General features: G+C 41.1%; 1 protein-coding gene and 1 long non-coding RNA gene across 4 annotated transcripts in view; one reads left to right on the plus strand and one right to left on the minus strand.

Annotated features, from left to right (window-relative positions):
• Positions 1-26384, minus strand: part of TMTC1 (transmembrane O-mannosyltransferase targeting cadherins 1) — a gene marked incomplete at its 5' end in the record, with an annotated part of 259484 nt that overhangs the window by 218486 nt on the left and 14614 nt on the right. For all 3 annotated transcript variants that reach the window (XM_082851098.1, XM_082851097.1, XM_082851096.1), the window contains 4 exons: positions 7621-7827; positions 11812-11988; positions 15128-15201; positions 23720-23897. In XM_082851098.1, the coding sequence (XP_082707224.1) occupies positions 7621-7827; positions 11812-11988; positions 15128-15201; positions 23720-23897 (636 nt within the window). The remainder of the gene's footprint in view (positions 1-7620; positions 7828-11811; positions 11989-15127; positions 15202-23719; positions 23898-26384) is intronic.
• LOC309969347 overlaps positions 1-26384 on the plus strand; it is a 697850-nt gene that overhangs the window by 30154 nt on the left and 641312 nt on the right. The window lies entirely within an intron of this gene.

Here is a 26384-nt window from a genome sequence, read left to right on the forward strand (position 1 = left end):
GAGTGTTTACAATGTTAAGATGAACTGACACTGCTTTTACTGCAATCACTCCACAACCTCTCAGCAGGCTACATTAAAAAAGATAAATTAAAAAAAAAATTAGCTGGATGACAGCAGCTTTAACTAAAAGAGCAAAGAAATTGGCAGTGGACTCCCTACAACACCCTAAGGGCCCTACCTGTGTTCTGCAAAAGAAGGGAAAGATGTTTGGTGTCCTTGAAGTCACCCAGGCTCTAACCTGCACAGGACAGAGGTTGAGTAACCAATGGTGACTGATGAGCTGATAGGAAACCATGAGGCCTGGCATCCTCTTCTAAGAGCCTACTGTGGCAGTGACAAAATTGAATGCCAACCAGAAATGCCTACATTCTGATAATTTTCTCTTTCAACATATGTCCCCATGAATCCAATTGGAAAGCAGATGCCTAAGCTTGATAGGTCTACACTTAGAAAGGAAAGAACTTATCATCCACTGACTGAAATTCACAGGGGATAGAATATTGCCAAGAACCGGTACCCAGTCAAGATTAAGCAGAATGAACCAGGGGCTGTCAGCAGTTAGGAACTCTACCAACTGCTATCCATAAATTAAAAGGAATTTTGCTTCTTAGCATGTGATTTATTTGGAAGAGGTTTTTAGTGCTAAGTTCTGAATGAAGCCAAGAAACACTTTACTGAAATGATCCATTTTAGTGCTGAGTTCAGTTCAAGAAGCAAAGCAGATTTCAATAAGCTTTCAGGCAAACTCATCAAAGTAATACCTGCTTTACCATATACTCTGGGTCTGGTTCAGACGGAATAACATCACTCTCAACTAATGGTTAGGAAGTAGTGACAGAAAAAACTCTCTTTTAATTCTCTATCCACATAAGAGAATACCTCTCTGGTAAGTTCCATGTTTAAGAAAAGCTACTGTAAAAGAACTTGAGGGCTTCCCTGGTGGCGCAGTGGTTGAGAGTCCGCCTACCGATGCAGGGGGCGCGGGTTCGTGCCCCGGTCCGGGAAGATCCCACATGCCGTGGAGTGGCTGGGCCCGTGAGCCGTGGCCGCTGAGCCTGCGCGTCTGGAGCCTGTGCTCCACAACGGGAGAGGCCACAACAGTGAGAGGTCCACGTACCACAAAAAAAAAAAAAAAAAAGAAAAAACTTGAGAGCCCATCTTGGGTAAATCAACCCACCAAAGAACGTTAAAGGCAGATTAATGATGCTATCCCAATAAACACAGTTCAAAATTAAGAAGCCTGATAACACTAACTGACAGTTCTTTTGGAAAATTACTTTTTTATTTAAGTTTTTAAAAATAAATTTCCCACTATTTTCATCCTTCCTATAGCAAAACAGCAGCATTTGTTCACCCTTCCCAGGAAAATGTGTCCTCCATAGGAAGACAGATGCCTGCAGCAATCACCCACCTCCCTTCTCCAGTGCCTTCCCAGCCACTAAGCAAGTCTGCAGTTCAGTCACACCAGGAGGCACTACAGGGTCTTAGTAAAAGCTATGGTCAGTTCAGCATATTAAAAAGAAATTGACAAGCTATGAAAAAGCTCAGGCATGTATGGGCCAAAGGCAACAAGAGAGGATACCCTTTGGATATTGGGTCCAAGTGATAGAATCATGGGTGTAAACAGTGTTTAAGTTGTTTAATAAGAAATAACTTTAACAATAATTATGCTAGTAGGTTTGGTCAGTTGTCTTTATAAAATACAGCCTGAGAGCTACTGCTTTCTTAGGTCCACCACCATCATGTGCCAAAATGTCATAGTGATCTGGCTGCAGCCACCTAAGAACTACACCTGAAGACTGAAGTATTTACACCACTGAAGAAGAGAGAGAATTCCATAGCAAAATGTGGCCCAGCTCATCTTTAAACAAAGCAATGGAAATGAGGAAAAATGATCCGCAGCAATGAAAGAATGTACAAAGTCTCTTTAAAGTAAGATCTTAGCCCATACCTACTTCCAGAGGGTGGCTTGTGTTCTTAAGGTGGATTCATCACTGAGCTTTACACTTACATTAAGAGACTTTAAAGTAGGGGAGGGGATTTATTAACATGAACCCACAAACTTCACTTTTAACTGTTGGAGGTATTTTCTGTGTAGATCTCTTAGTTTACTCCACCCCTCTTTCATTTGGTCATTTCATTTTTTTAAAGCAGTAACTGAGTGAGATTGAAAACGGCCCATCTGAGATCAGTCAACCAGAAAGGTGTGTAAAATGGTGGGGGGATAACCCAATTATTCATCAGTAATTCAGGCTTTCAACAGAGATTTTTTTCCTGTCACCTGAAAATCTCATTTCACAAACTTACTAAGCTTCTTTCAAAGCTTACATGAGGCTGTTAATAATGATCTGAAACACATTTGCCCTACTCAGAGGAATTTAATCTACAAAGCATTTCTTACTTTAGGGAAAAAGAATACAATGCAAGGTCTACAGAAGTAAAGCATTAAAACGACACTTGTGAAAGATCAGTGACTCATTCCACCAGTGAAGGTCAAAATATTTATATGCTTCCTTAAGTCTTCTGAATTTAATTTAATTATCTAACAGTTTCACTTTAGTGCCAACCTGTTCTCTAACCCTAAACCTGTCTTAGTTTCTTGATTTGCATGCCTCCGTGCAAGGTACACAAGAAAAACTTTTAAGACACACTGAAGTGAAAAATATGACCGCTGTCTTACCCACAAAGGTAGGAAACGAGCCCATTTTAGTAAAAATATCATGATCATCATCCAGCTAAGTTCCATGAGGGCAGAGCTCTGTTTACTTCACTGCCATATATTCCCAGCACCTAAAACATTACTTGGCACATAGGAGGCATTCAGTAAATACTGACAAATGAATGATTCATGACAGATGCTGCAGAGCAAGAGAAGAGGAAAAGAGCAAGAATTTATTGAGCCAAGAACTGTCTTCAACACCAACCATAATCACTGTCACTTAAATGTGAAATCAATCAAGTCTCTATATGAAAAATGACTACATATAGTTACAGATATAGGTATGAGTTACGAGGATAAGAGTTCAGGCAGAATTCACTGAGTTTTCTAAGGTGAAAGGGAAAATGGGTCCATGCGTGAATGAACTGGATATAATGAAGAGGGTAGGGAGAAGGAAGGTTTACATACAAAACATTTCTCATTGCACATGGAACAACTGAGTAAAAGGTGGTATCAACTGAAATTTCATCTGATTCCAGAGTGTACACCCTACGTCCTAGGTTCTTCATTGCACTTGCTACCCATAAGTCAATCACTAAGTCACACAGAAAAACAGGAAACTAAATAAATGACTTGCAGTAGGATTTTGGAATTCTCCTGTATTTGGTAACTACAGAAAATGTTTTACCTGATAGTATTTAGTCCAATTTTTTGACAGCCTAATGCCATGCATGCAATGTAAATACATAGTAGCAAATAGTTTCAAAGTTCAAGCAAAAAAAATCTCACACAAACTCATCCCTTGCCTGCATACTGCAGGTTCACCAGTTTCAGGATACATCCTGGTGTTTAGAAACTCACACAGGAATAATAATATTCATAATACTAAGCTACTACTAATGAGGCTGTGGGCTGCCACACTGGCTACTGTGGACCAGGCGCCTATTTACATGTTTATTATGCAGGCTATAGCTTTGAGTCCTGACAAGCAATCTGAGAGTAAGGTGCCATGATTAGTTCCACCTTTTGGAGATAAGAAAACTGAGGCTCACAGAGATAAAATAACTTGTCTAGGATCAAGTAAGTGAAGGAGCCATGATTTAAACACTGTCTGCAGAGATCTTCAGAACTAAAATAACATTGCCTCTTTGAACTTTTATTTTCTTTACCTGATCACCTTCTGACAAAAGGACACACACAGTTTTTTTAAAATAATTTTGATACTAATCAAATTTATAGTCAAATATATGACACCTTTCCTTTTCAAAGAAAGAAAATACATGACAACTTTCCCCTCCAAGAAAGGATAATGGTCTTTCTTGCCCACAAACATGTTAACTTACTAAGACCCCGACCAGTTCCAGCTGTCCTATGTACTGCTCTCCAGGCATAATTCTAAAACAGGCTGGTGCTCGGAGTTAAAAACGAAAAAAAAGCATGTCATTTAATTCAATGTATCGGTACCAACACCCTATATCAAAGTAAGTCAGAAGGTGCCTCATTTGTTGACCCAAGGATGGCTGCAAGAATCTTCTACCCCCAAGAGTTCAACAGGGAGGCCAGCTCCACAGAGCATGAAACAAGTGTCCTGCCTCCTTCCCAAAGCCAAGTTCTCAACCGGGAAGCTGGACTTCAGAGCATAACAAACAGGCAAAAGCATAGGATTAGGGGTCAAACAGCCTGAGTTCCAATCCTGATGTTACCACTTACTAACTATGCAAATGTTTTTTTTTTTTTTTTTTTTTTTGCGGTACGCGGGCCTCTCACTGCTGTGGCCTCTACCGTTGCAGAGCACAGGCTCCGGACGCGCAGGCTCAGCGGCCATGGCTCACGGGCCCAGCCGCTCCGCGGCATGTGGGATCTTCCCGGACCGGGGCACGAACCCGCGTCCCCTGCATCGGCAGGCGGACTCTCAACCACTGCGCCACCGGTGGCCCCTATGCAAATGTTTTAAATGATCATTTAACTTCTTCCATATCCACCTGATAACACAAACTCTAAGGTTTACCCTACACGAAAGTTGTGATGGCTGCATGGGATAACATGTGGGAAATGCCAGCCCACCTCCTGGTACATAGTGGATGGATCACAGATATAAAGTTTTCTTCCCCTCCTGGAAGACCTTCTTCACTGGACTGCTGGAGCTGACTCACACTGGCTTGCTAGAGATGACTATTAAATTTTCAGAAATTTTGCAGGCCAGTTATTAAATACAGCCATTATTGAAAATTAAATTATATAACTATAATAAATCATACGTATGTAAATATATTGTACATATTAACATGTATCTTAAAATAATTCTATAAACTTAAATCATGCTAAAAACAAAGGTAATAAGTACTCAAGGCTCATCACTTCCTAATTAGTTTCCTTCATTTTACTGTTATCTATGCTCTTGAGGTTACTACATATATTGTCCATTGAGCAGTGGAAACGCTTCATGATGGTGAGCTATGGCACACCTCTCCCAACTCCATGTTCAGCAATGTCACATTTGTAGCTTCAAATCAGCCATGGTAAGAGTATTTACATGGAAATTGGCCAACACCAGTCAGGATTTACTTTCTCTGGAGAGCCAGTTATTAAGCATTTACCAGTGCACCACTGGTATTCATACTTCATCTTATTCCTTTCTGCTCCTGCACCTTCCATCTCTACTCTCTACAAGTTATCTACCTACATACACACACGTGTTAAATTTAAAATAAAAATGAAAACAAAAACCTAACACCCCTGGAGTTAACATCCTTTGCCCCATTCCTTCATTACCAAATTTACTGAAAATATTCTATTTATGCTTAATTCCAATACTTTCTTACCACCTACTCATTAATTTATTCATTTCACAAATATTTGAGCAACTACTCTTAGCCAGACACTATGAAAAGAACTGGGAATACAAATGTGGTCAGAAGCCGACATGGTCCCTGCCCTGATGGAACTCAGTCACACTGCAGCCTGACCTTTGTCCTTCCTTGAAAGTCTGTAATGTGCGATTAACTCTTGTTTTTTCTCCTCTGCCTTCCTTAAAAAAATTTACAATTTCCCCAAATATTCTGTCTTCTTTTCCTTCATGCCGTGTTATGGAAAAAGTCAAGATATCCTCAAGGTTTTGACTATTTACCTCTCTGCTTTCTTGCTCAGGAATTTCAAGCATCACTGTGATTTTATCCTTTCCCAAACTTATTTTTCCTCTAGGCTTTCCATCTCAGTAACTGACACCACCACGCACCCAACTATTGAAGCCAGAAACACAAACAGCCTTGTTTCCTGCCTTTCCCTCACCCCTCACCCCAAACATCAGCAAGTCCTGTTAGATGTATATCCAAAACTTATCCCAAATCCACCACATCCCTCCACCTCAGTCTCTATCAGCCTCGGCCAAGACCCTTTCTTTTCCCCTCAGTCTGTATGAAAGTCTCCCTGCTTTACTCTTGCCCCTAATCATCAGCTACAAGAAGCCAGAGTGAACATTCTTAATGTAACCATTTTCCTCCACATTAAACAAACAACAACAACGATAACAAACAGAACCCTCCAAAGTCTCCCTTTTCCACTCAGAATAAAATCCAAACTCACTTCCATGGCCAACACACCCTTCCCCATCTGGGCCTGCCCACCCCTGAGCTCGCCCCTTCCAAACCCCACTTGCTCGTTTCCCCAAGTCTGGAACCCTGTGCCCAGATCTGAGCAGGGCTAGCTCCTCCACTCATCCAGGAGGATTCTGTGGGCCTTTCCTGACCAACCAACATGGAGTTGCTCCAGCCAGGCCCACCCACCACTCTCCACCACACTGTTTATTCTTTGTTGGTTATTTAGTGTGTGTCCTCCTCTACAGGAAGGGAAGCTACACAGGGGCAAGGACCCTGTCTTCCTTATTCACCAGGACATCCCTGGTGCCTGGAACATGCCAGGCACGTGGTAGACACTCAATAGATCTTTGTTGATGAACGAATAAATGGAGCACGATCCAAAAGACAGGTTTCCGCAGGAATAATCGGAAACAAAGACCCAGAAATGAGGGAGTTTTCTGGGACTGCACAGAAGAATAAGAATAGCAATCTGCTGTTTAACCGCTAATCGTATGAGTCAAATTTCCATCTTTATTAAATTCTGACTTGCCCATGGCTTGAGCTATTTTAGAGGCAAGCTAATTTAATGAGTTCTGATAAATCTACGTTAATTTTCATGGCTAGGTCAAAAGATTCAAAAAAAGAGAGAAAATCCTTTAAAGTTTTTCCTGTACCCTGGGAGATCAGCTCGGTGCTCTGTGACCACCTACAGGGGTGGGATAGGGAGGGTGGGAGGGAGATGCAAAAAGGAGGGGATATGGGGATATACGTATACGTATAGCTGATTCACTTTGTTATAAAGCAGAAACTAACATACCATTTTAAAGCAATTATCCTCCAATAAAGATGTTGTTTTTTTTTTTTAAAAAACAAAAGATTTTCCTGTACCCTCAAAAACATTTCTGAGAGGCAGTGTCCCCTGGGCTTACTCCCATACTTGTGCTGTAATAAACTCCTATCACACACCAAGAGCAGGGAGAGACAGAGCAGCAGAAGGTAGAGCTATCCTCCCCCAGAAAACTGAGGGGCCTTGCTCTCTGATGCCCAGGGCTCTTCCAACAGGGAAGCAGTAATATGTCTGCACTTCGTAATGGAGGCTTCAGAGCCTCACCCTCTCCTTCCAAACAACAGCAGACAGCAGGGCTTCTACTTGCTTCTTCCAGCTACTCCTTTCTCATCTGATCTAATATAAGGAAGGAATGGAAAGAAGAGAAGGAAGGAGGCAGGAGGAAGGGAGATGGGGAAGGAAAAAGAAAGAAGGAGGGAAACAAGTGTGGGCGGGTGTCACAAAGAACCCACTCGGTGCTTCACTTCTCTAGCGATTCCCCTGCAACAGGTGATGCTGGATGGTGAAAACACGCAAGGTCAAGGAGCACAGCCCAGTACCTCATCAAGGACCACACAGCTCGAGGAGACACAGGGAATCCACTGCTCTTGGGTTCAGGTGGCAATGGAGTATGGCAGCCACCCCAAGCTCCTTTGTGAGGGAACCGCTGCTGCTTCCCGTTCTCCCGGAGAGGGTGCGCGGGCGGTGCGGTGGGCAGGGAGCTCCCGGGCCGCTGTGGGCTGCGCTGATGGACGACCCCATTGCTCCTAATTGTGCATGGAATGGAGGGGAAACAAAGTCAGACAGAATGATAAGACCTGCAACAAGGAACAGCAATCCCTTGTCCCATCACCAAGCCCTGTTCCATGGAAGCAACCGTCCACAAGTCTTTTAGCTCTTCTGTTTCTGGTATTCATCACGATATTTTTAAAATAAGATTAAATTATAATATTATTTCTAATTTTAGAACTTGTCTTATTGAGTTGCTACCATAGAAGATGAGGACTCAGTCCCTTTTACGTGGTCACCAATACGCAAACACACACACACACACACACACACACACACACACATTCACAACCACCCTCTTCTCATCTTCCACATATATTTCTCTCATAATAAATATAATTTGAATTCTCCTAACTCAGTTGAAGTGATATTCGGGATTTACATTATTATGATCTTGTGAAATGTTTTTCACAGCTGATCCACCCCAATGTATTCTCACATTTTCCTTCATGAATCTTCTGAGATGATATAATTCATAACCACCAGCTGGGCAAAACTTTTAAAGTCTGATACTATCAAGTGATGGGGAGAATGTGGAACAAAGGGGATTCTCATCCACTGCTGCACTCCAGTCATTTCAAAAGCAATGTCTCTTGCTCACAGTGAACAAGTGAAATCACACTTCACAGTGAGATCAACACAGTGAACATGTATGCACCTGTGGCCCCAGCAATACTTCTGTGGTTATGCCCCAGGAAGTACGTGCACACAAAGGTTACCTGAAGCGTGCTATATAATAGCCAAAAATGTAAAAATAACCTAAATTCAAACTCCAGAAGGATGGATAAATTATGATAATTAAATACTACACAACAGTTAAAATGAATGAACTATAGCCACATGTATCCACATTGATGGATCTCAAAATCCAATGTTAAATGAAAAGAAAAGCAAGAGACACAATTTATATAAAGTCTGCAAGTATGTAAACAATGCTATTTGATATTCAGTGGTATATACTTATGAAGTAATAACAAGCAAACCTCCCTAAAAATGAAAAATGCCAAATTCAGGATCATGGTTATTTCTAGAGAGAGGGTAGGGACTGGGGTCAGGGAACGTTATCTTCTGCGTGTTGGCAATTATATGCTAATTTTTTAAAAAGAAAAAAATTTAACTTTCAGGAGCTGCTCTTTCACTGAAAATGTTTCTTCCTAAAGGTGATGTCTCAGAAAAGAAATCTAACTCTGTTCGTGTGGTCCAATCTTAAAATTTAGGAATAAATTGCTCTTCACGTAGGAGAGAGCTTCCAACACTTGCTTCTGTTGTTTCTTTCCTGTTTCCTGAATCATACAATGAAAAGACCTCAAGAACAACCTAGTACCAAGATGTTTATTCTAAATGAGCAGATAAGAATTTGTGTGTACGTTATTCTGGGAAAAGGGGACACGATTCTGTGAGATTCTCAAAGGGGTCAGGACCCACCAATACACACAGATCCTCTGAGCTGGTCTCCTGGTACAAATGTGAGCCCAGGATCTGAGATGCAGATGCCCTGGGGGGGTCTCCAAATCCCTGTCCTGTGTGCTCCACGGAGGCTCAGGGGTAACCCTGTGGCTCTGGAGTCACACAGACAGAAGTCGCAATAGGGGATGGGTGACTCTGGAGAGGTTACTTTCTATGCCTGCCTGAATTCTCTCCTCTGTAAAATGAGGGTAAAAGTTGTTGTGAGCAATCAGTGACTTCATACCTGTAAATGGCGTGGCCCAGTGCTTGGCACACGGCCTGCGCTCAAGAGATACTGTGATCGACCAGGTCTCCCTGTTACCTGCTCTCAGTTCCTTCTCACCACTTTCACCACTGTACTCAGTTACTCGCGTAACTACTTATGTAACGTCCGTCTCCCCCAGTATTGCTCTTTGAGGGAAGGAATCTTAACTGTCTTATTCTTGGCCAGGCACAGAATGAGAATGTGTTAAGTGGGTGGAAAGAATGAATGCCTCCACCTATGCAGAGATGCTGGCGGTTGTGAGAGCTAAAAGTTACTAAAACAAACAAAGAAACCCCACCAACTATGAGCTATGCAACATCCTAGCTACATATCAGCAGTATTGTTTTTTTCATAGAATAGAACTTCTGGCAGTTTGGTATAATGAAGGTCAAGAACAATTACTAAAGGAATAAAAACGACAGTTATTCTCTTTGAAAAAAGCCTAGCTCAATAGTGACCAGATGAAGAAAAAGGGAGTGGGCTGGAGAGACCTCAGACCAGAGGAGATATGACTCCAAAGATGAGCTAAACAAGAATGCTGCCTGCTATCATATTATCAGCCACTGCAGCAGGCCTGGAAGGTGCGCCCTGAGGGGAATTCAGGATGGAGAAAAATAGGATACTGACCCTAGAGAGTTGAGATGCATATCAAAGGAACAATTTTAATGAGCCCAGACTCTTGCATCTTCCCATATATAGAAAAGCACTGAATTCATTAACTTGAGATGCCTGATCTTTTGTGATTAGCACTAATCTTTTGAGTTTCGACTATATAGTTGTTTTTTTAAATTTTTCTTCAGCAAAAAATCATACATCCCGGCTCCTCCCTTACCTCTTTGGAACAGTCCCTCAGAGCTATCTGAGAGGCTGCCCTCCCAGGCTGTAGTCCTTAGCAATGTCCCCAAATAAAACATAATTCTCAACCCACAAGTTGTGTGTTTTATTTCAGTCGATATGAGGTTAAAATATCTCTGGACTGAACCAAAGGCAAGGGTCTGCAGGCACTTGCCACATCTTCTGCTGTCAGTAGAGCGAAGCAGAAAGATGATGGGAGGAAGATACAAAGCGGATGCCAGAAGAAAGTGGAAAGCCAGAGGGGTGGATAGGCTGCTCTCTAAATAGTAAGGTCAGCAATGCAATTACTACCACGGGTGGAGAGGATACAGACGAAAGGCATTCTCATATAAGCCTAGGGGAGGTGCTTTGGCTCACAGCTTTCTTGGTTTGAGCTTGGATCAAAATGATAACTGGGCTCCTTCCTTTTACATGCCTCTGAGATTTACAGAGAGCCAACAGAGCACTAAAATCTATTTAAATTATCTCCAAGTACGCCCAGGCAGGAAGGTGATCAGAATCTAATGACTCATCTCAGCTTGTTGCCACTCACTAGCACTGCTCTTATCTTTATGTCAAGAAGCATAAAGATGTAGGGAATGGGCTAAAAAGACAGGATTTTCTTTTAAGATAAAATTCTTCATCGGACAAGGCTGGAGAATAAATCAGTGACATTTATTAAAAGTTCAAATGTAAGGGCCTTATAATTAGTGAAAAATAGTGTCTGCATGTCAAATTGTTAGTAATTATGGATTTGACAGAGGAAGAAAATTATAGTATGTACTTGAACTTTTAATATGCCTTAGTCACTCTTATCATCTATAATCCACAGGATAATATGAATGTACCTTAAGATTTTTAAATGAAAATAGGCTACTAAATAAACTTGTTCTTTAACTTGAATATGACGTGTAATTATTCCTGTAGGGTTTAGACTGGCCCTCTGTGGAATTCCAAAAGGCCCCTTCCAAAACTCTCAGGTAAAGGCATCATCCCTAGAGCAAGTAAACGACTCTAATTTAGCATTTGAAGGCAGAGATTCAAGTCAAGCTGTTAACAGACTGTTACCATTTGTAACTACTCCACTGTGTGAATCAAGATTTCTCAGTAGTATGCAACCAAAACAATCTGGCGATATAAACTTGCAATCAGCAATGATACTTTTCAATTCTAAATTTGGGGCTCACAAAAACTTTATAGTCCTCATGGATTTTCATAAAAGCGTGAAGAGTTTAAACATATATAACGCATTTATCCTAAGGAAATAAGCCTTACTACATGATAGTCTAAGAGGAGGTTACATTTAACAAAACGTTATACCTCTATTTTTTTAATGAGAGTTTGAAAACTATTGATTTAAGCAACTCTTCTCTGCACATCATGGACTGCTTGACAGCAAAACTTTAAAATGACTTACGATTTGTCATGATTGTGGGATAAAGAAAAGAGATCATAAACCAAGCACACGCCGAACACCGTGATGCCCGTCTCTTTCACCAGCATAGCGCAGGTCCCCAGACACAGACTGAGCAGCAGGAAGAAGGGAGAAGCCGTGGGAGGGAAACATTCCCCAACACGACACTGGTCCACACTCCTGAAAAACAAGGTTGAGTTGCTTTTACTCTAAGAAGAAATGTGGGTCGCTAAGAAATAACCACCTTTTAAAGATAAGATCTAGCACCAATTTCGTTGTATTCTGAGTAAGTAGGTGAGCAAAGATTTCTTGAAGCATGTTCATCACAGTGTTATTTAAAATTTGCAAAGATGGAAAAAAGTAAATGTCCAACAATGCTGAATTTGGTACTTAAATTAAGGCATATATAAATTCTGGTAGGGCTTCCCTGGTGGCGCAGTGGTTGAGGGTCTGCCCGCCGATGCAGGGGACACGGGTTCGTGCTCCGGTCCGGGAGGATCCCGCATGCCACGGAGCGGCTGGGCCCCGTGAGCCATGGCCACTGAGCCTGCGTGTCCGGAGCCTGTGCTCCGCAACGGGAGAGGCCGCAGCAGTGAGAGGCCCGCGTACCGCAAAAAAAAAAAAAAAAAAAAAAAAAAAAAAAAATTCTGGTAAATTATGGCATATAACAAAGGAACACTAAAAAGCCATGTAAAATGCTACCATAGAGATGTATTTAGTGACATGGAAAGATGTTTAGGTGAATATATTTTAAGTGAATACAACAGGTTACTAAGCCACATGAATGAACTCTGGAGCCAGGTTCCCTGGGTTCAAATCACAGCTCTGCTGTTAACTAACAGGGTAACATGGGGCAGGTCGGTTGCCTCCCTGTGCCTCAGTTCCCTCATGTGTGAAATGGGATCACAGTGTTGTAGGGAAGATTCAGTAAATGACTTATTACATGTTAAGTGTTTATCATTATTATTATTTTTGTGAAGGTATTTTATATGCTTCTGTACAAAGAAATCAGTGGATATATACCAAACACAATCATCATTTCTGTGATGGAAATACACGTTTTAGTCTTTTTCTTTTCTTCTGGCTAATCTGTTTTTTTGTTTTTTGTTTTTTTTTATTGAGGTACAGCTGATTTACAATGTTGTATTAGTTTCTAAACTGTAGTTTTAAATTTGTTTTTCATGAGAATGTGTTAAGTAAAGCTTTTTTTTTTCTTAGCATAATTTCCAGCAGGGATTTTCTAAAACCCTCCAGTTGCTGTAAAGTCTTTTTTCACCTTACAAAACAGAGTCAGCGCCACACCAAGAAATTCCACTGTTCCTTCCGCAGGTGGCACACCAATTTGCTCCTACTCTTTTGAAGGCCAATATATCTGAAGTGGTGACATCTTACCCTTATTGTTATGTCTTAGAACAATCACCTAAATTATATGCCAAATTTGTAGGAGACAGGCTTTTTCTCCGAAGCTGGTTTATAGCTTAAAATTACTCAAAGTGCGAATGGCCTGCACAACAGAAAGCTGTAACCGTGTGGCTTATTACCACACAGATATGGATATGCTGCGGGGCCACTCATGTTCCCAAATTGATCAACACAGAGAATAAGCCTGAGAGATCAAGTTCAAACTCAAAAGCGATTATTAATCTTGTTCTAACACCAGAGCAAATAGGAAACAACTGTTGAATTTGGGTTTATATTTTTAATATTTTCACAACACTCTTTTATATACCTAGCAATGCAGTGGGAGATTACAAAGCCAGGACTAGAAGCCTGGTACTATATCAAGAAGAGACTCTGGTCTTAAAGCAAAACTTCATAAAGCTTAATTCAGTCCATCTTTGACCCAAGCTCTAAACTGGTTTACAACAAGGTTTCTCAGTTTCAGCACTACTGGTATTTTAGGGAAGATGATTCTTTGTTACAAGGGCTGTCCCGCACACTCTAGAATCCTTGGCCTCTACTCACGTGCCAGCTGCACCTCTCCAGTTGTGACAAGCAAAAGTATCTCCAGATATTGCAAATGTCCCCCTGGGGCAAGGTGGGCAAATTTGCCCCCTACTGAGAACCACTGGTTTAGAACAGTGTTCCTTGGAGTCACTGGGTTTTATAAGATTATAGGCCAATGAACTGACCCAGAGATCAAGGTTCACAAATCCTTAACCAGGCATCCCTCCAGAAAGCAGGGCAATGTGGCTCACTGGCCCCCTTTCTCCTGGGCCACCCTCTGAGTCACCTGCCCCCATTACATTCGTTTATTATTTTTTTTTAATAAACAATGACTACAATGACGTAAGGTGGGAAGTGGAAACAGGGATTTTATTAATTAATTTATTTATTTTTGCTGTGTTGGGTCTTTGTTTCTGTGCGAGGGCTTTCTCTAGCTGCGGCAAGCGGGGGCCACTCTTCATCGCCGTGTGCGGGCCTCTCACTATCATGGCCTCTCTTGTTGCGGAGCACAGGTTCCAGACGCGCAGGCTCAATAGTTGTGGCTCACGGGCCTAGCTGCTCCGCGGCATGTGGGATCCTCCCAGACCAGGGCTCGAACCCGTGTCCCCTGCATTAGCAGGCAGATTCTCAACTGCTGCGCCACCAGGGAAGCCCTACCTTCATTTTTTTACCCACCCCTTTCCCTATGTGGATATGTCACGACTCAGGTGAGAATCTGATCAAGTTAGGGGGAAAGGGGCAATATAATGGGAAATTGTTTTACTGTTTTTCAGTCTACCAAAGCAAGAAGCTTCTGTATTTTGATGAAAGGATGTGCAAATTGGAAAATCACAGTTGAGAAATACTACTTTCAATTCAGCCTTGTTGTTTTAAGCTTTGAGCTACTTTAATGAGGATAATAAAGAGGAAAAAAACAAAACAAAATGTAGGACCAAAATGAAAAGGAGAAATTAAACAAATCATAGTTAAATAGAAGAGAGGACTAGACCCAGTATATTCTGGCTCAGAGCTAAGATTTCAAATTCCATTCTCAGTAAGAAGCTACAAGTAAGAGAAATCAAGAAGCAAGAGCTTATCTTCCCAGCACTGGGAGAGCAGTCCTTTTAAAAGGCTATGACATGGTTCAGAATGCGGCTGGAAGAGAGAACAGCCTAGCTTTTGGTGAGGAGACGGTTTCCTATCCCAGGTCTCCAGGAAGCTCACTGGGCATTTCACTGCCAAGAAGCCTCCCTCCTCTCTCAGGCAGGAGCTCAGAGTCAACACACACACACACACACACACACACACACACACACACACACACACACACACCAGAAACTCCCAGGGGACAGCATGACTGTAAACAGATAAGGGCATTCTTAGACATACATACCTACTGTAGGAGAGAAAGGCTAACAGAAACAGCAAGCATGCCAACACGTCAGCTCTGCCAACAATTCCGGCCACCTAGAAAGTGTGAAAAAATAAAAACCTCAGAAAACCACTTTCAGAAATGCATTACAGAAATGTTATTTGTTTTCAGAGGAATGAAAGGAATAATAAATTAGAAAACACATTATTCTTTAAATTCTGGTATATGACTAACCACTTCTGGTTATATTTAACAATAATTTTAAAGAAGGAGAAAAAGAGGAAGGAAGGGGCAAGATTTTCATGCTTAACTTCATTTTTAACCTTTCTTCTATTGAAGATCAATTCACAGCATCAAAGTATATTCATTTACTGGTTTTTTTCAAAAATATTTTTTTGATGATGACTGAGTTCTGGACACTGTGCTAGTCTTTGGGCACCAGAGTGCTAATGGAACAGAGGATGTTTACAGAGCACTAGGAAAAAAATAAGACAAGAATGGGAAGGAGTATGAACTCATCATCACTATGTGTGAGTGTACGTGCATGCGTCTATGTGTTTCTTACAACATCACCAAAAGGGTCTGAAAGCAAAATACCCCAGTAGCAAAGAGCCATCCTGACACTAACCACAGGCCATTTATCCACTAAAGAGAACATGGGCCCCTTGGAGAAGCAGCTGATTCCAGGGTTGAGACTCAGGAGATACAAGAGCACTTGGATCATCTTCTCACGTCAGAAAGTAAGTGCTCAAAAAATGACAGGTACATGTCAATAGGACACGGAAGCCAGTAACAATGGGCTCCCACTGACCAAATATGCAACAATTTGAACATCATAATAAATAAGGACAGCAATAAATGATAAACCATTGTCAATTACAATATTAAGACAAATATATTAATAACACTGTATATTATATATAATCCTAATATAAATTTTAAGTTACATTTAAAGATATAAATAATATAATAGAAAGACACCGAAGACTGGTGACTGTTCAAAACTTAAGACTAAAAGAGGCTAAAAAGAAACAGTGACTAATGGCCTTGGTTTTAGAAAATAGACAACGAAATTATTAAGGTGTAAAGGAGCATGAATTATGCAACCTACTCTCAAATGCTTCAGAAAGCAAGTAATATTTTTATATATTGAAGGAGAAAGAGTGGAAGGATGATAAAACATCTGCTGCAAAATGTTAAAAATTGGTGACTCTGGATAAAGAGTGTATGGTCACTACATTTTTTAAGCTTGAAATTATTTTTTTTATTGTGTTACTTCAGAAAGGGACTGAAATGGAAGAAGGGTGGGGACAGATGGCCATTTATAAATCTTTGTATTATTTCACTACTCAAAACGTGTACATTTCTCTTAATTTTTTGAAATCCAGGAAATAAAACTGTAAAGGAAAAAAACGGGGTATGGTTCAAAGAATGCTTCAAAGAAAAGGTCACATATGAGGAAGAATTCGCAAGGGAAATAAACAGACTTGACATTCAGGCACAGAAAACAGCCTTACCCAAATCACAGAAGACGTGAAGCCCACAGTGTGTTGGAGAATCAATCAACAATTAATAGTGGAAAATCGATTTCTGGGAAATATACCTATAAATATCTTCATATAATAAGCAAATTTTGCAGTCATAAAGGAGAGGCAATGACACACACATGGAGCTAGACCAGGGGTCCCCAATCCCCAGGCCACGGATGGTAGTGGTCTGTGTCCTGTTAAGAACCGGGCCGCACGGCAGGAGGTGAGCGGCAGGTGAGTGAGCGAAGCTTCGTCTGTATTTACAGCCGCTCTCCATCACTCACATTACTGCCTGAGCTCCGCTCCCTGTCAGGCCAGTGGAGGCATTAGATTCTCATAGGAGCGCGAACCCTACTGGGAACTGCGCATGCGAGGGATCTAGGTTGTGCGCTCATTATGAGAATCTAAAGCCTGATGATCTGAGGGGGAGCTGAGGCAGTGATGCTAGCGCTCGGGAGCGGCTGCAAATACAGATTAGCATTAGCAGAGAGGTTTGACTGCACAGAGACCATAATAAATCAACTGCTTGCAGACTCATATCAAAACCCTATCAGTGAGTAGCAACTGAAGCTCAGGGCTCCCACTGATTCTGCATGATGGTGAGCTGCATAATTATTTTATTATATATCACAACAGAATAATAACAGAAATAAAGTGCACAGTAAATGTAATGTGCTCGAATCATCCTGAAGCCATTCCCCACCCCAGGTCTGTGGAAAAATTGTCTTCCACGAAACCAGTCCCTGGTGCCAAAAAGGTTGGGGACCGCTGAGCTAGACCATCCAAGGCTTGAATACAGGCTCCCCTAACCAACTGAGGGAGATTCAACTTTGTTATCTTTAAGTTCTGAGATTTGGTTTTGTTATCTTTAAAATGAGTATTACACCCCCTAGCTCACGTTACTGTTGTAATAAGTAAGATGATATATACAAAGTGCCCACTCATTGCTGATGCCCTTCTTTCTTCCTTTTCCCTGCAGAGAAAGGGGGTGAGACTCTTAACAGTGAGACGGGTTTTTCTCCGTGATATATGGAAACCATCTTTTTACTTTAAGGTTTACATGTATGATGTTTTATGTTAACTTTATTAGATAATCCGATATGTCTATTAGTGACAGTGTGGTTTCACCTCGGTGTCAAGGCCCAGCTCAGACTCACAGTACGTAAAGCAACAACTGCACACGGTTCACTTGTGAAGCCCAGGCCTGCTCAGGCTACAGGCACCGCCCCTTTGAGCACTGAGCTCGGCATCACCAGCAAGGCCTCTGGGAGGTTAAACAGAGAGCCCAGCTCGCCAGCAATAAAGTCCTGGGATAAGGCCCAGGCGTCTGGGCCCAGGGGGACACCCAACACAGCACTACTGCTGTGGCCAACCCAGACAACAGCAGGACTGGCAAGCTGATATTGGGTGTGGCAAGCTGGAATGAGGCAATCACAAGCTAGGCAGGCATAACTAATGCCTTCAAGGCGCCTGAAGCCCTGCTTCTCAAACTGTAGTCAGTTAGCTCTGCCGGGAAACAGCAGCAGCAATAGCAGCGTGTGCCAGCTGGACGCGCCCAGATTTGAAGAATGGAGTGTCCCTTGGAGCAGAAGCTCAGAGCGGGTGTTGAAATGTCAGTGCTAACACTGAGAGACTCTGCTGCCAGCTCCAAACCACCAAGCAGTCACTGAACAGTTACTCTGTATCCCTGTTAAGCTGGGGTCTCTGCGGCAAGGGGGTTAGTGTCTTAAGAACAAGGTGCTTGTCATCAACTACTATCTGGCCAGACTAGCCACACAGTGAGTCAATTTGTCAACATCATCTTGTTCAGTAATTGCATGTTTCACGCCGGTCAACAAACATTTAACAAGTGCCTCCTATTTGCCAGGTATTTATGCCAGCTGGAGGGATTAAACCTGCCCCAAGCAGTTAACGTCTGGTGAGGAGTCAAAGAGGGTATTAAGAGGTTACAAGGAAACTGCATGTATTGTAAAGAGGAGAAATCACTGCCATGAGAAGACTGAAGGCATTAATTTGGACTGTAGGATCTGGGAAGGCTTCGTGGAAAGGCTGGCCTTATTCACTGAGACTTAAAGGTCAAGCAAGGAGGACTTCAGGAAACTCAAGACAGGGGGATGTGAATCTTGGGCCAGAGAGGGAATGCAGAAGCATTCCAGGCAGAGGAAAGAGAGTCCTGAAAGCATACTGGGTGTTCCTGGAAGGGGAGGTTAAAGTGATGAGAGCATGGAATAAATGAACAGGGGGTGGGAGTGGGCAACAAGAAGCAAAGATGGAACATCAAGTTGTCACCCCTTGGGCTTGATCCCGTGACAATGCAGGCTGAACCTAGGGTGCTGGGAAGTACAAAAGGACTTGGTCAAATATACAAAGAGATGGAGAGCATGTATTTCTTCCCTTAAGCTTCAAGTTTCCATCACCAAGCAGGTAGCTGTAACCTGGGAACCGTATTCCTTTAACAAATATTCAAACATTTGAAAAAAATCAGTGAACATAATTGAGTAGAATTCAAATAATGTAACATTCAGATCTCCTAGCAGGCTTAACAGAATCACATGTGGAAACTGCCAAGTAAGGACTTAATTTGCCCCCAAAACTTGTTATTTCTTGGACTATCACTATTATATTTATTAATTATTTTACCTGCAAAATGAGTTCTATTGGTGGCAGACTGAGCCAGGAACACACACTTAACACAAGGCAACAGCTGAAAGCCAAACTGGCTGATTAGATCATGACCAATTTTCTCCTAAGTACTCTTGTCCCAGCTGTGGAAACGTCAACCCTAACCTTCAACTCCATGTGTCAGCATTTCCTGCTCTTGCTTTTGACTGGACAGAAGTGCATTCCTTTAAACAGTAATGTCTCTATGATGATTGTTAAGTTTTAATTCTCATAGGAGAATTACAATGATTTCCCCATTTTCCCAATTTCTCTACTGATTTTTCTCATGATTCGGGATTCAGAAAAACATAAACTTCCCAAGAAATATACTGTCAGGAAACCCAAGAATCACAAGGCCTTCAATGAGGAAAGCTCTAGGTCTACCTTATTCACTGCTCTAGCCCTGCACTGATTGACTGTATTATAGTCACTCAAATATTTGTTGAAAAATTACATAACTAAATGAATTTATTTCTCTCTACTTAAACTGGAAATAATTTTTCCCTTCGCTGGAATTTCAGTTTTATTACAACATATTGCTTTGTCTTGTATGTATTTATGTGTACGCTCTTTGGCTTTTCTAGGAGCTTATGAACAAACTGTGGGTAGGGACCCCACTGCCCACCCACATACCCCCTTGGCACCTAGCAGAGGGCCTGCACTAAGCAAGCACTCGTTTAACAATTTGTTGGTTACGTAATTAAGAAAGCAAATCCTTAATCATATCAACATGTTTACACTAAACCCTCCCCCCGCAAGTTAAGCCCTCCATCCTTCCTGCTGTAATTTATGGTCTCATTTTTGTTCTTGTTTAACAAAGAGGAGACACATCCTACTAACTTCCTCTTTCATCACACTATGGTCTGTTTTTCTTTTTCTTAAATAATGTATCACTATGTTTTCATAACACACATTTCTTTTTCTCTATTTCTCTGCCCTCCTTTCTAGAAACCTGAACTAATATCTATAATTAAATAACAGTCTCTTGATTTTACTTTCCAGTATAGTTTATTATACAGGTCAAATTTCTTTGCCTTCTTATGCCTCCCCCATCTCCTTGTGAATGCAAATAGTTTCTTTAAGATTTTTCCCCAAATAAATGTCTAGCTCTCAGGCTCCTTTGTCCCCATAATTGTGTTACCATGGATTTTTTTTTTTTCCGATTAGTACAAAAGCTGCTTGAAACCTTTTTTTTTTTTTAACATCTTTATTGGAGCATAACTGCTTTACAACGGTGTGTTAGTTTCTGCTGTATAACAAAGTGAATCAGCTATACATATACATATATCCCCATATCCCTTCCCTCTTGCGTCTCTCTCCCACCCTCCCTCTCTCACCCCTCTAGGTGGTCACAAAGCACTGAGCTGATCTCCCTGTGCTATGCAGCTGCTTCCCACTAGCTAGCTGTTTTATGTTTGGTAGTGTATATATGTCAATGCTACTCTCTCACTTCGTCCCGCTTTCCCCTTCCCCCTCCCCACGTCCTCAAGTCCATTCTCTATGTCTGTGTCTTTATTCCTGTCCTGCCCCTAGGTTCTTCAGAGCCATTATTTTTTTTTAGATTCCATATATATGTGTTAGCATACGGTATTTGTGAAACCCTTTCTTACAGGTCATTTTGCTAACAGGATTTTCCTTTTATCTTAGAACTCCAGCTAGCTCATGATCACACTGCCCGAGATTACCTGAATTTTAGGCTCTCCCTCTCTGCAAGCACAGAATTAGGACCATTCTTATTCTACTCATTTGTTCTTTCCTACAAAAATTTTCTCCAAGACACTCTAAGCACGAATTTTTAACTCTACTTATTAAATTATTTGTCAGAAACATAATATTGTTGATGGGCTTAGATTAAAACATTGCCACTGACCTGGTGTCATATATTCTATATGGCTAGGAGTAGTGGTCCTTGATTATTTCTCTTCATCTAACAATCATATTGAAAACTTATGCATTGCTCTCATCTTTTAAAATTCACATCTAAAATTTTTCATCATAATTTTAAATAATTCAAAGGATCTAACTTCTTGTGCATTTTAGAAACTGACATTTTAAAATAACGCCATAATGTTACTCCTTTAAATGTACCAAATGTACCTGAAACATACCACAGCAATTTGAAGCTCATCATGTTCCCCTTACACAAATATGAACAGGCTCTTCTCTAAATGATAGACATTTTACACCCTTTCCCCTTAAACTCATATTTCCATTTTATTTCCCCCTCAGCATTTTTTCTTAATGTGTTATAGTTACATTTTTAAATATTCTATTTATTATCTCTCTCTGTAGTAAAAATACATATGCAATTAAATTTATTTTTTAAATTTCCTGTGATCAAAACACTTAAGTGCTAATTTTCAATTTTGTATTATTAGTCCAATTACTATTATTTTCAATTATTAAATACATTGTAAGTTAGAAAAAATGACAAATATTAAATATAAAACATACACCTCTTAATAATACAGTTGTAGCTTTCTTTTTAATAAATTCAGTTATCTATGACTGAATATTATTTTTTGTTAGAATAAGAAAGCATGCGGCATCAGTCCTATCCATAGCTTTTGTATTTAAACACTGCTTACATAAATGAGGACAGAAGTAGCCATGTTATACAGTGACTTAATTCTTTGAACACCCAAGTTATTTGAAAAATCATGGTGATCTATCATCTTGCATAATGTTTAATGGTCTACCAGCAGACAATTCTATCAGGTTCTCCTTTAATCTGGCTGAAAGCAAATAAATGAAGTGTACCCATCATTAGAGTTACCTGTTATTAGTTTCGTTTGCTTTCACAGTTTCTCAGAAGTACAGCAAAAAGGCTTGACTGAGACTTTAATTATACTTAATTGCAAAGGACTATTACTTATACTTAATAGTCTTCCACTTACAGGTACCTTGTTCAGTCCAAAATACCCAGAAAGGGCTGGAAAAAGTACCCTTAAGAAAGTAATTTTTTATAAAATAATTTTCTTCTTTATCACTCGCTCTTTATCACTCTCACTTGTGTCAAAACCTTGAGCTTACAGATTTAGAATTTTCTTTGTGGCAAACGTCCATCATATGGCCTAACCATTTCTCATTATTAAGCCAATTGGCCAAATCAGACTTCTTGTGTCAGATCAAATGAACATATTATACATCCCCATGACAACCAGAATCTCACAGGCCACCACAGCCTACTTCTAATGCCATGCTGCATTCCTCACAGAAATATGTAAAGACAGAAAAAGACAAGAAGCCCTACTTTGGGTTTATGATGCCTTAATTAGAGGAGACCTGGCTGACACCAATATATCAAATTGTAAGGTGCCTGTTTGTACCCCTGGGGCATAGTAAATGTATGCAAGACATTCCTTATTTTTCTTTAAATAAGAAAAAGGCAATTGAAAGGGGAACAGGGAGAGGAGAATCAATTTGACACCTTTCCCCCAGGTGTGCACTCAGACCCAGATGTGAGCTGCAGGAAAGTGTCCGGATGCAATCTGAGCCTCTGGAAACAATTCTTTTAAAACTGTGGTACCCACATACCCCTTGGAAAGTCTTCATCCACCCCAGCAATACACATGAAATAAACCAACTGTGGTTACTGAGATGTGAAACAAGGTTAGCTGGATGACGCCATCCTGGTGCATGACTAAGTCCATATTTTAAATAAAAGCACAGATCTAAACTATCTATATTTTCTAAATAAATTTCTCATTATCCACCAAATAGCTACAATTCATACTAAATAACTTGGAAAACTGATGGCAAGTCTCCTAAATGTGTCTAACTTGAAGAACGTTAGTTCAACTTTTTATAGTCTCTCACCTAGCACTTACAGTTGTGCATCATGACTATTATAAACATAAAGCAGAGTGAGAAAAGGTTAAAAAACTGTAGAGCACGAACAATGACTCAGCGTTAAGTATCTCAAAATGCCCCTTGCTGTTTAAAACACATTAGGACTTAAATTTTCTGCAGATAAAGAACTGTGGTCATTTATTGCCACCTGTAATAATAACAGGTGTGAAAAACAGGTGTGAAATCCTGAAGGTGCAGTAAAGGCCATTTGAACATTCAGAAAGAAAAGTTGTCATGCAGAATGATTTATATATAAAGATAAACACTTTAGTAGAGCTTTAAATTCACATGATTTCGAAAGGGGAAAAGGATCACTTTTTTTTTTTTTTTTACAGCACGTAGGCCTCTCACTGTTGTGGCCTCTCCCCTTACGGAGCACAGGCTCCGGACGCGCAGGCTCAGCGGCCATGGCTCACGGGCCCAGCCGCTCCGCGGCACGTGGGATCCTCCCGGACCAGGGCACGAACCCGTGTCCCCTGCATCGGCAGGTGGACTCTCAACCACTGCGCCACCAGGAAGCCCAGGATCACTTTTTTGCTTCATTATTTCATTGAGTTCCAATGACACTCACCGCCTCTGTGTGAACAGGATGCACAGCAAAAAGCAATGCCGTAACGAAAGCAAGTCCACGATTCTTGAAGACAGTTTTGTCACAGGTGTACATCAGCACAAGGGTCACTAGGCAGTGTAAAATGACATTTACTGCATGAAAGTAGAATGGGTTCATGCCAGTCAAAAAGATGTTTAGCCTGTAAAAACAAACAAAAACTGAATTAGCTACAAACAGAACATAAGCACAAACAAAGGAAATCCATCATTTTAAAAGATAAGTTATTCAATTAATTATTTTTAAATGATTCCCAATATCAGGTGATTCTGTACATTTGAGTGTAATTTTTTTCCTATCTAAAAATTTTGCTATCTGCAGAAATCACTGCAAATGCAATACAATATTACTTCAGAAAACTGTGGCCTCACTGAGAAGGCAGGCAGACAGGCATGCCACCCCTTTTTCCCTCACTCCCTGGCTGATGCAAACACCCCCCAGTATCATGGCCACCTCTTCCTAAGCAGCTGAGTGTTAGAGGCAAGTCCACAGCGCTGTGGGTCAGAGCTATGGCCACCACAGATTAGAAAGAGAGCAGGAAACTGCGGCTGTGGTCAAGGTTGAGACAAACCAGGTATGACTGTGTTCTCTCACCTACGGTGCCACCAGGAACCAAATTTTCAGATTACGCACAAGGAATCATCGTTAATTACCACTCCACAAGGGATCTTCAGGGCACCTATCCACAATTACCAGCTGTAGCAGAAATTATAAGGATGAGAAAGAACATAGCATTTCAGAATTTGTATTAAATGTTTTCTAACATAAATTCCTATAGATCTCAGAATCTGAATTCTAGGATTACAACAAAGAAGTTAAAAAGAGAACCACAAAGAGAAGGGAAATTAATTGCTCAGCATCTTAAAAAACACTTTCCTAAGACAGAAATGCACAACAGAGAGACTTCTGAAGGTAGCCTTTAATTTAAAAACAGGACAGAATGTCCCCAACTGAGTCTGTAGGGTTATAGAAAAGATACAATTGTATAGGGAAGGGTTCTCTTGGGAGAGCATACACACCCTAAGTGGTACTGCCTATAGCTGTCTAGACTCCAGCCCAGTTTACCAAAACAGTAATACCACATCTTTATTCTCATGCTCTTGATCTGCTTCTCCTACACAAACACCTCCTGTTTGCCAAAAACAATGAAGGATCTAGAAGTCAACTTTAGCGATGGCATATGCATATTCTAAACACTTGACTTGATTCATACACAGCTTTAACCTACAGAATTTTAAACATCTCAGGCTTTATTTGGACATATGAATCTAAATGTCATAGTCACTTAATCAACTCAATTTTCATTCCCACTGAAGTAATCATGGTCCTAACTAAGCCTAGAAAAATGAATTGCTGTGAGGGATCCAACTCCAGGGCTCCAAAGCAAGATTCCAGACAGCTGTGTTGACAGACCCATGAGTCTGTGCACACCCCCAAGATCCTTAAGATAGGAGCCCAGTGTGAAATACCTCATTCAGAAGGAAAGAGGAAAGGGCAGTGAACTAGGGGACTGGCATGTCCAGCTAAAGAAGGGAGAACAGCATCCCTCCCATTCCAGTACAAGAGGACGCCCACAGGCCGATAGAGCTGCCAGAAATCAGAAAGCTCAGGATGGCGGAGCTCTGAGAAGGACAAGACTAAGTCCCTATCCTCGGGGAACGGGGGTGCAGTTCCCTGACAGCCCATCCCCCGAGGTTGATTTTACACTGTTTCTCACTTCATCAGGCTGAGTTTTCCAGACCAGCTAAGCCATTCATTTAAAATTCATTCACACCCATCTCAATGAGAGAAAACAGGCAATCTCACATGTGGTAGGTGGGTGCCCAAACTGAAAGGTCTCTAGGTTGTCGACATGTATCAAAGGCTTTAAAAATTACACAACTTTTGGCCAAAAATTCCACTTCTAGGAATTTTCTGTAAGGAAATAACCAGAAAAGTATTCAAAAATATATATACATATATATGTGATATTGTGATATAGTAAGAAATATATATTTTGATCTTCATCCCAACTCCTGGTCAGAGGCCCTAAAACCTTTGTAATTTCCGAAGTGATACACGTGCTAGGAACGTCTTTTGTTTTAATATTTGGTCTCTGCCCCCAAGTTCCTGGCACTGGGCTCGTAAATTCCTTGCAATTTCCTAAGTGATAAGAGCAATGGGAGCACCTTTTGTTCTAATCCTTGGTCTTTGGCCCTGGTTCCCGACACAGAGCTCCTAAATCCCTTGGATTCCCTGGGAGATAGGAGTGTCTTTTGTTCTAATGAGGTGACTTTTACTGGGCTCCTGGATGGCTTCAGGATGGGGGCTGGTCATGAGAAAGATCACGTGCGATTATAAGCTTGGAACTTTCAGCCCTACCCCCATCCTCAGGGAGGGCATAGGTGAGGGAGGCTGAGTTAATAATTGATCATGCCTACGTGATGAAGCTTCCATAAAATTCCCTGAACTATGGGGTTCAGAGAGCTTCCAGGTTGGTGAACACATCAACGTGCCCAGAGAGTGATGCAGCCCAAGTCCACAGGGACAGAAGCTTCCGCACTCAGGACCCTCCAGACCTTAGTCTGCGCATCACTTCACCTGGCTGTTTATCTGTACACTTTATCATACCCTTCTTTATGTAATAAAC

The sequence above is a fragment of the Leucopleurus acutus genome (genome assembly GCF_964270905.1).
Source record: "Leucopleurus acutus genome assembly, chromosome: 11".
NCBI classification, from domain to species: domain Eukaryota; kingdom Metazoa; phylum Chordata; class Mammalia; order Artiodactyla; family Delphinidae; genus Leucopleurus; species Leucopleurus acutus.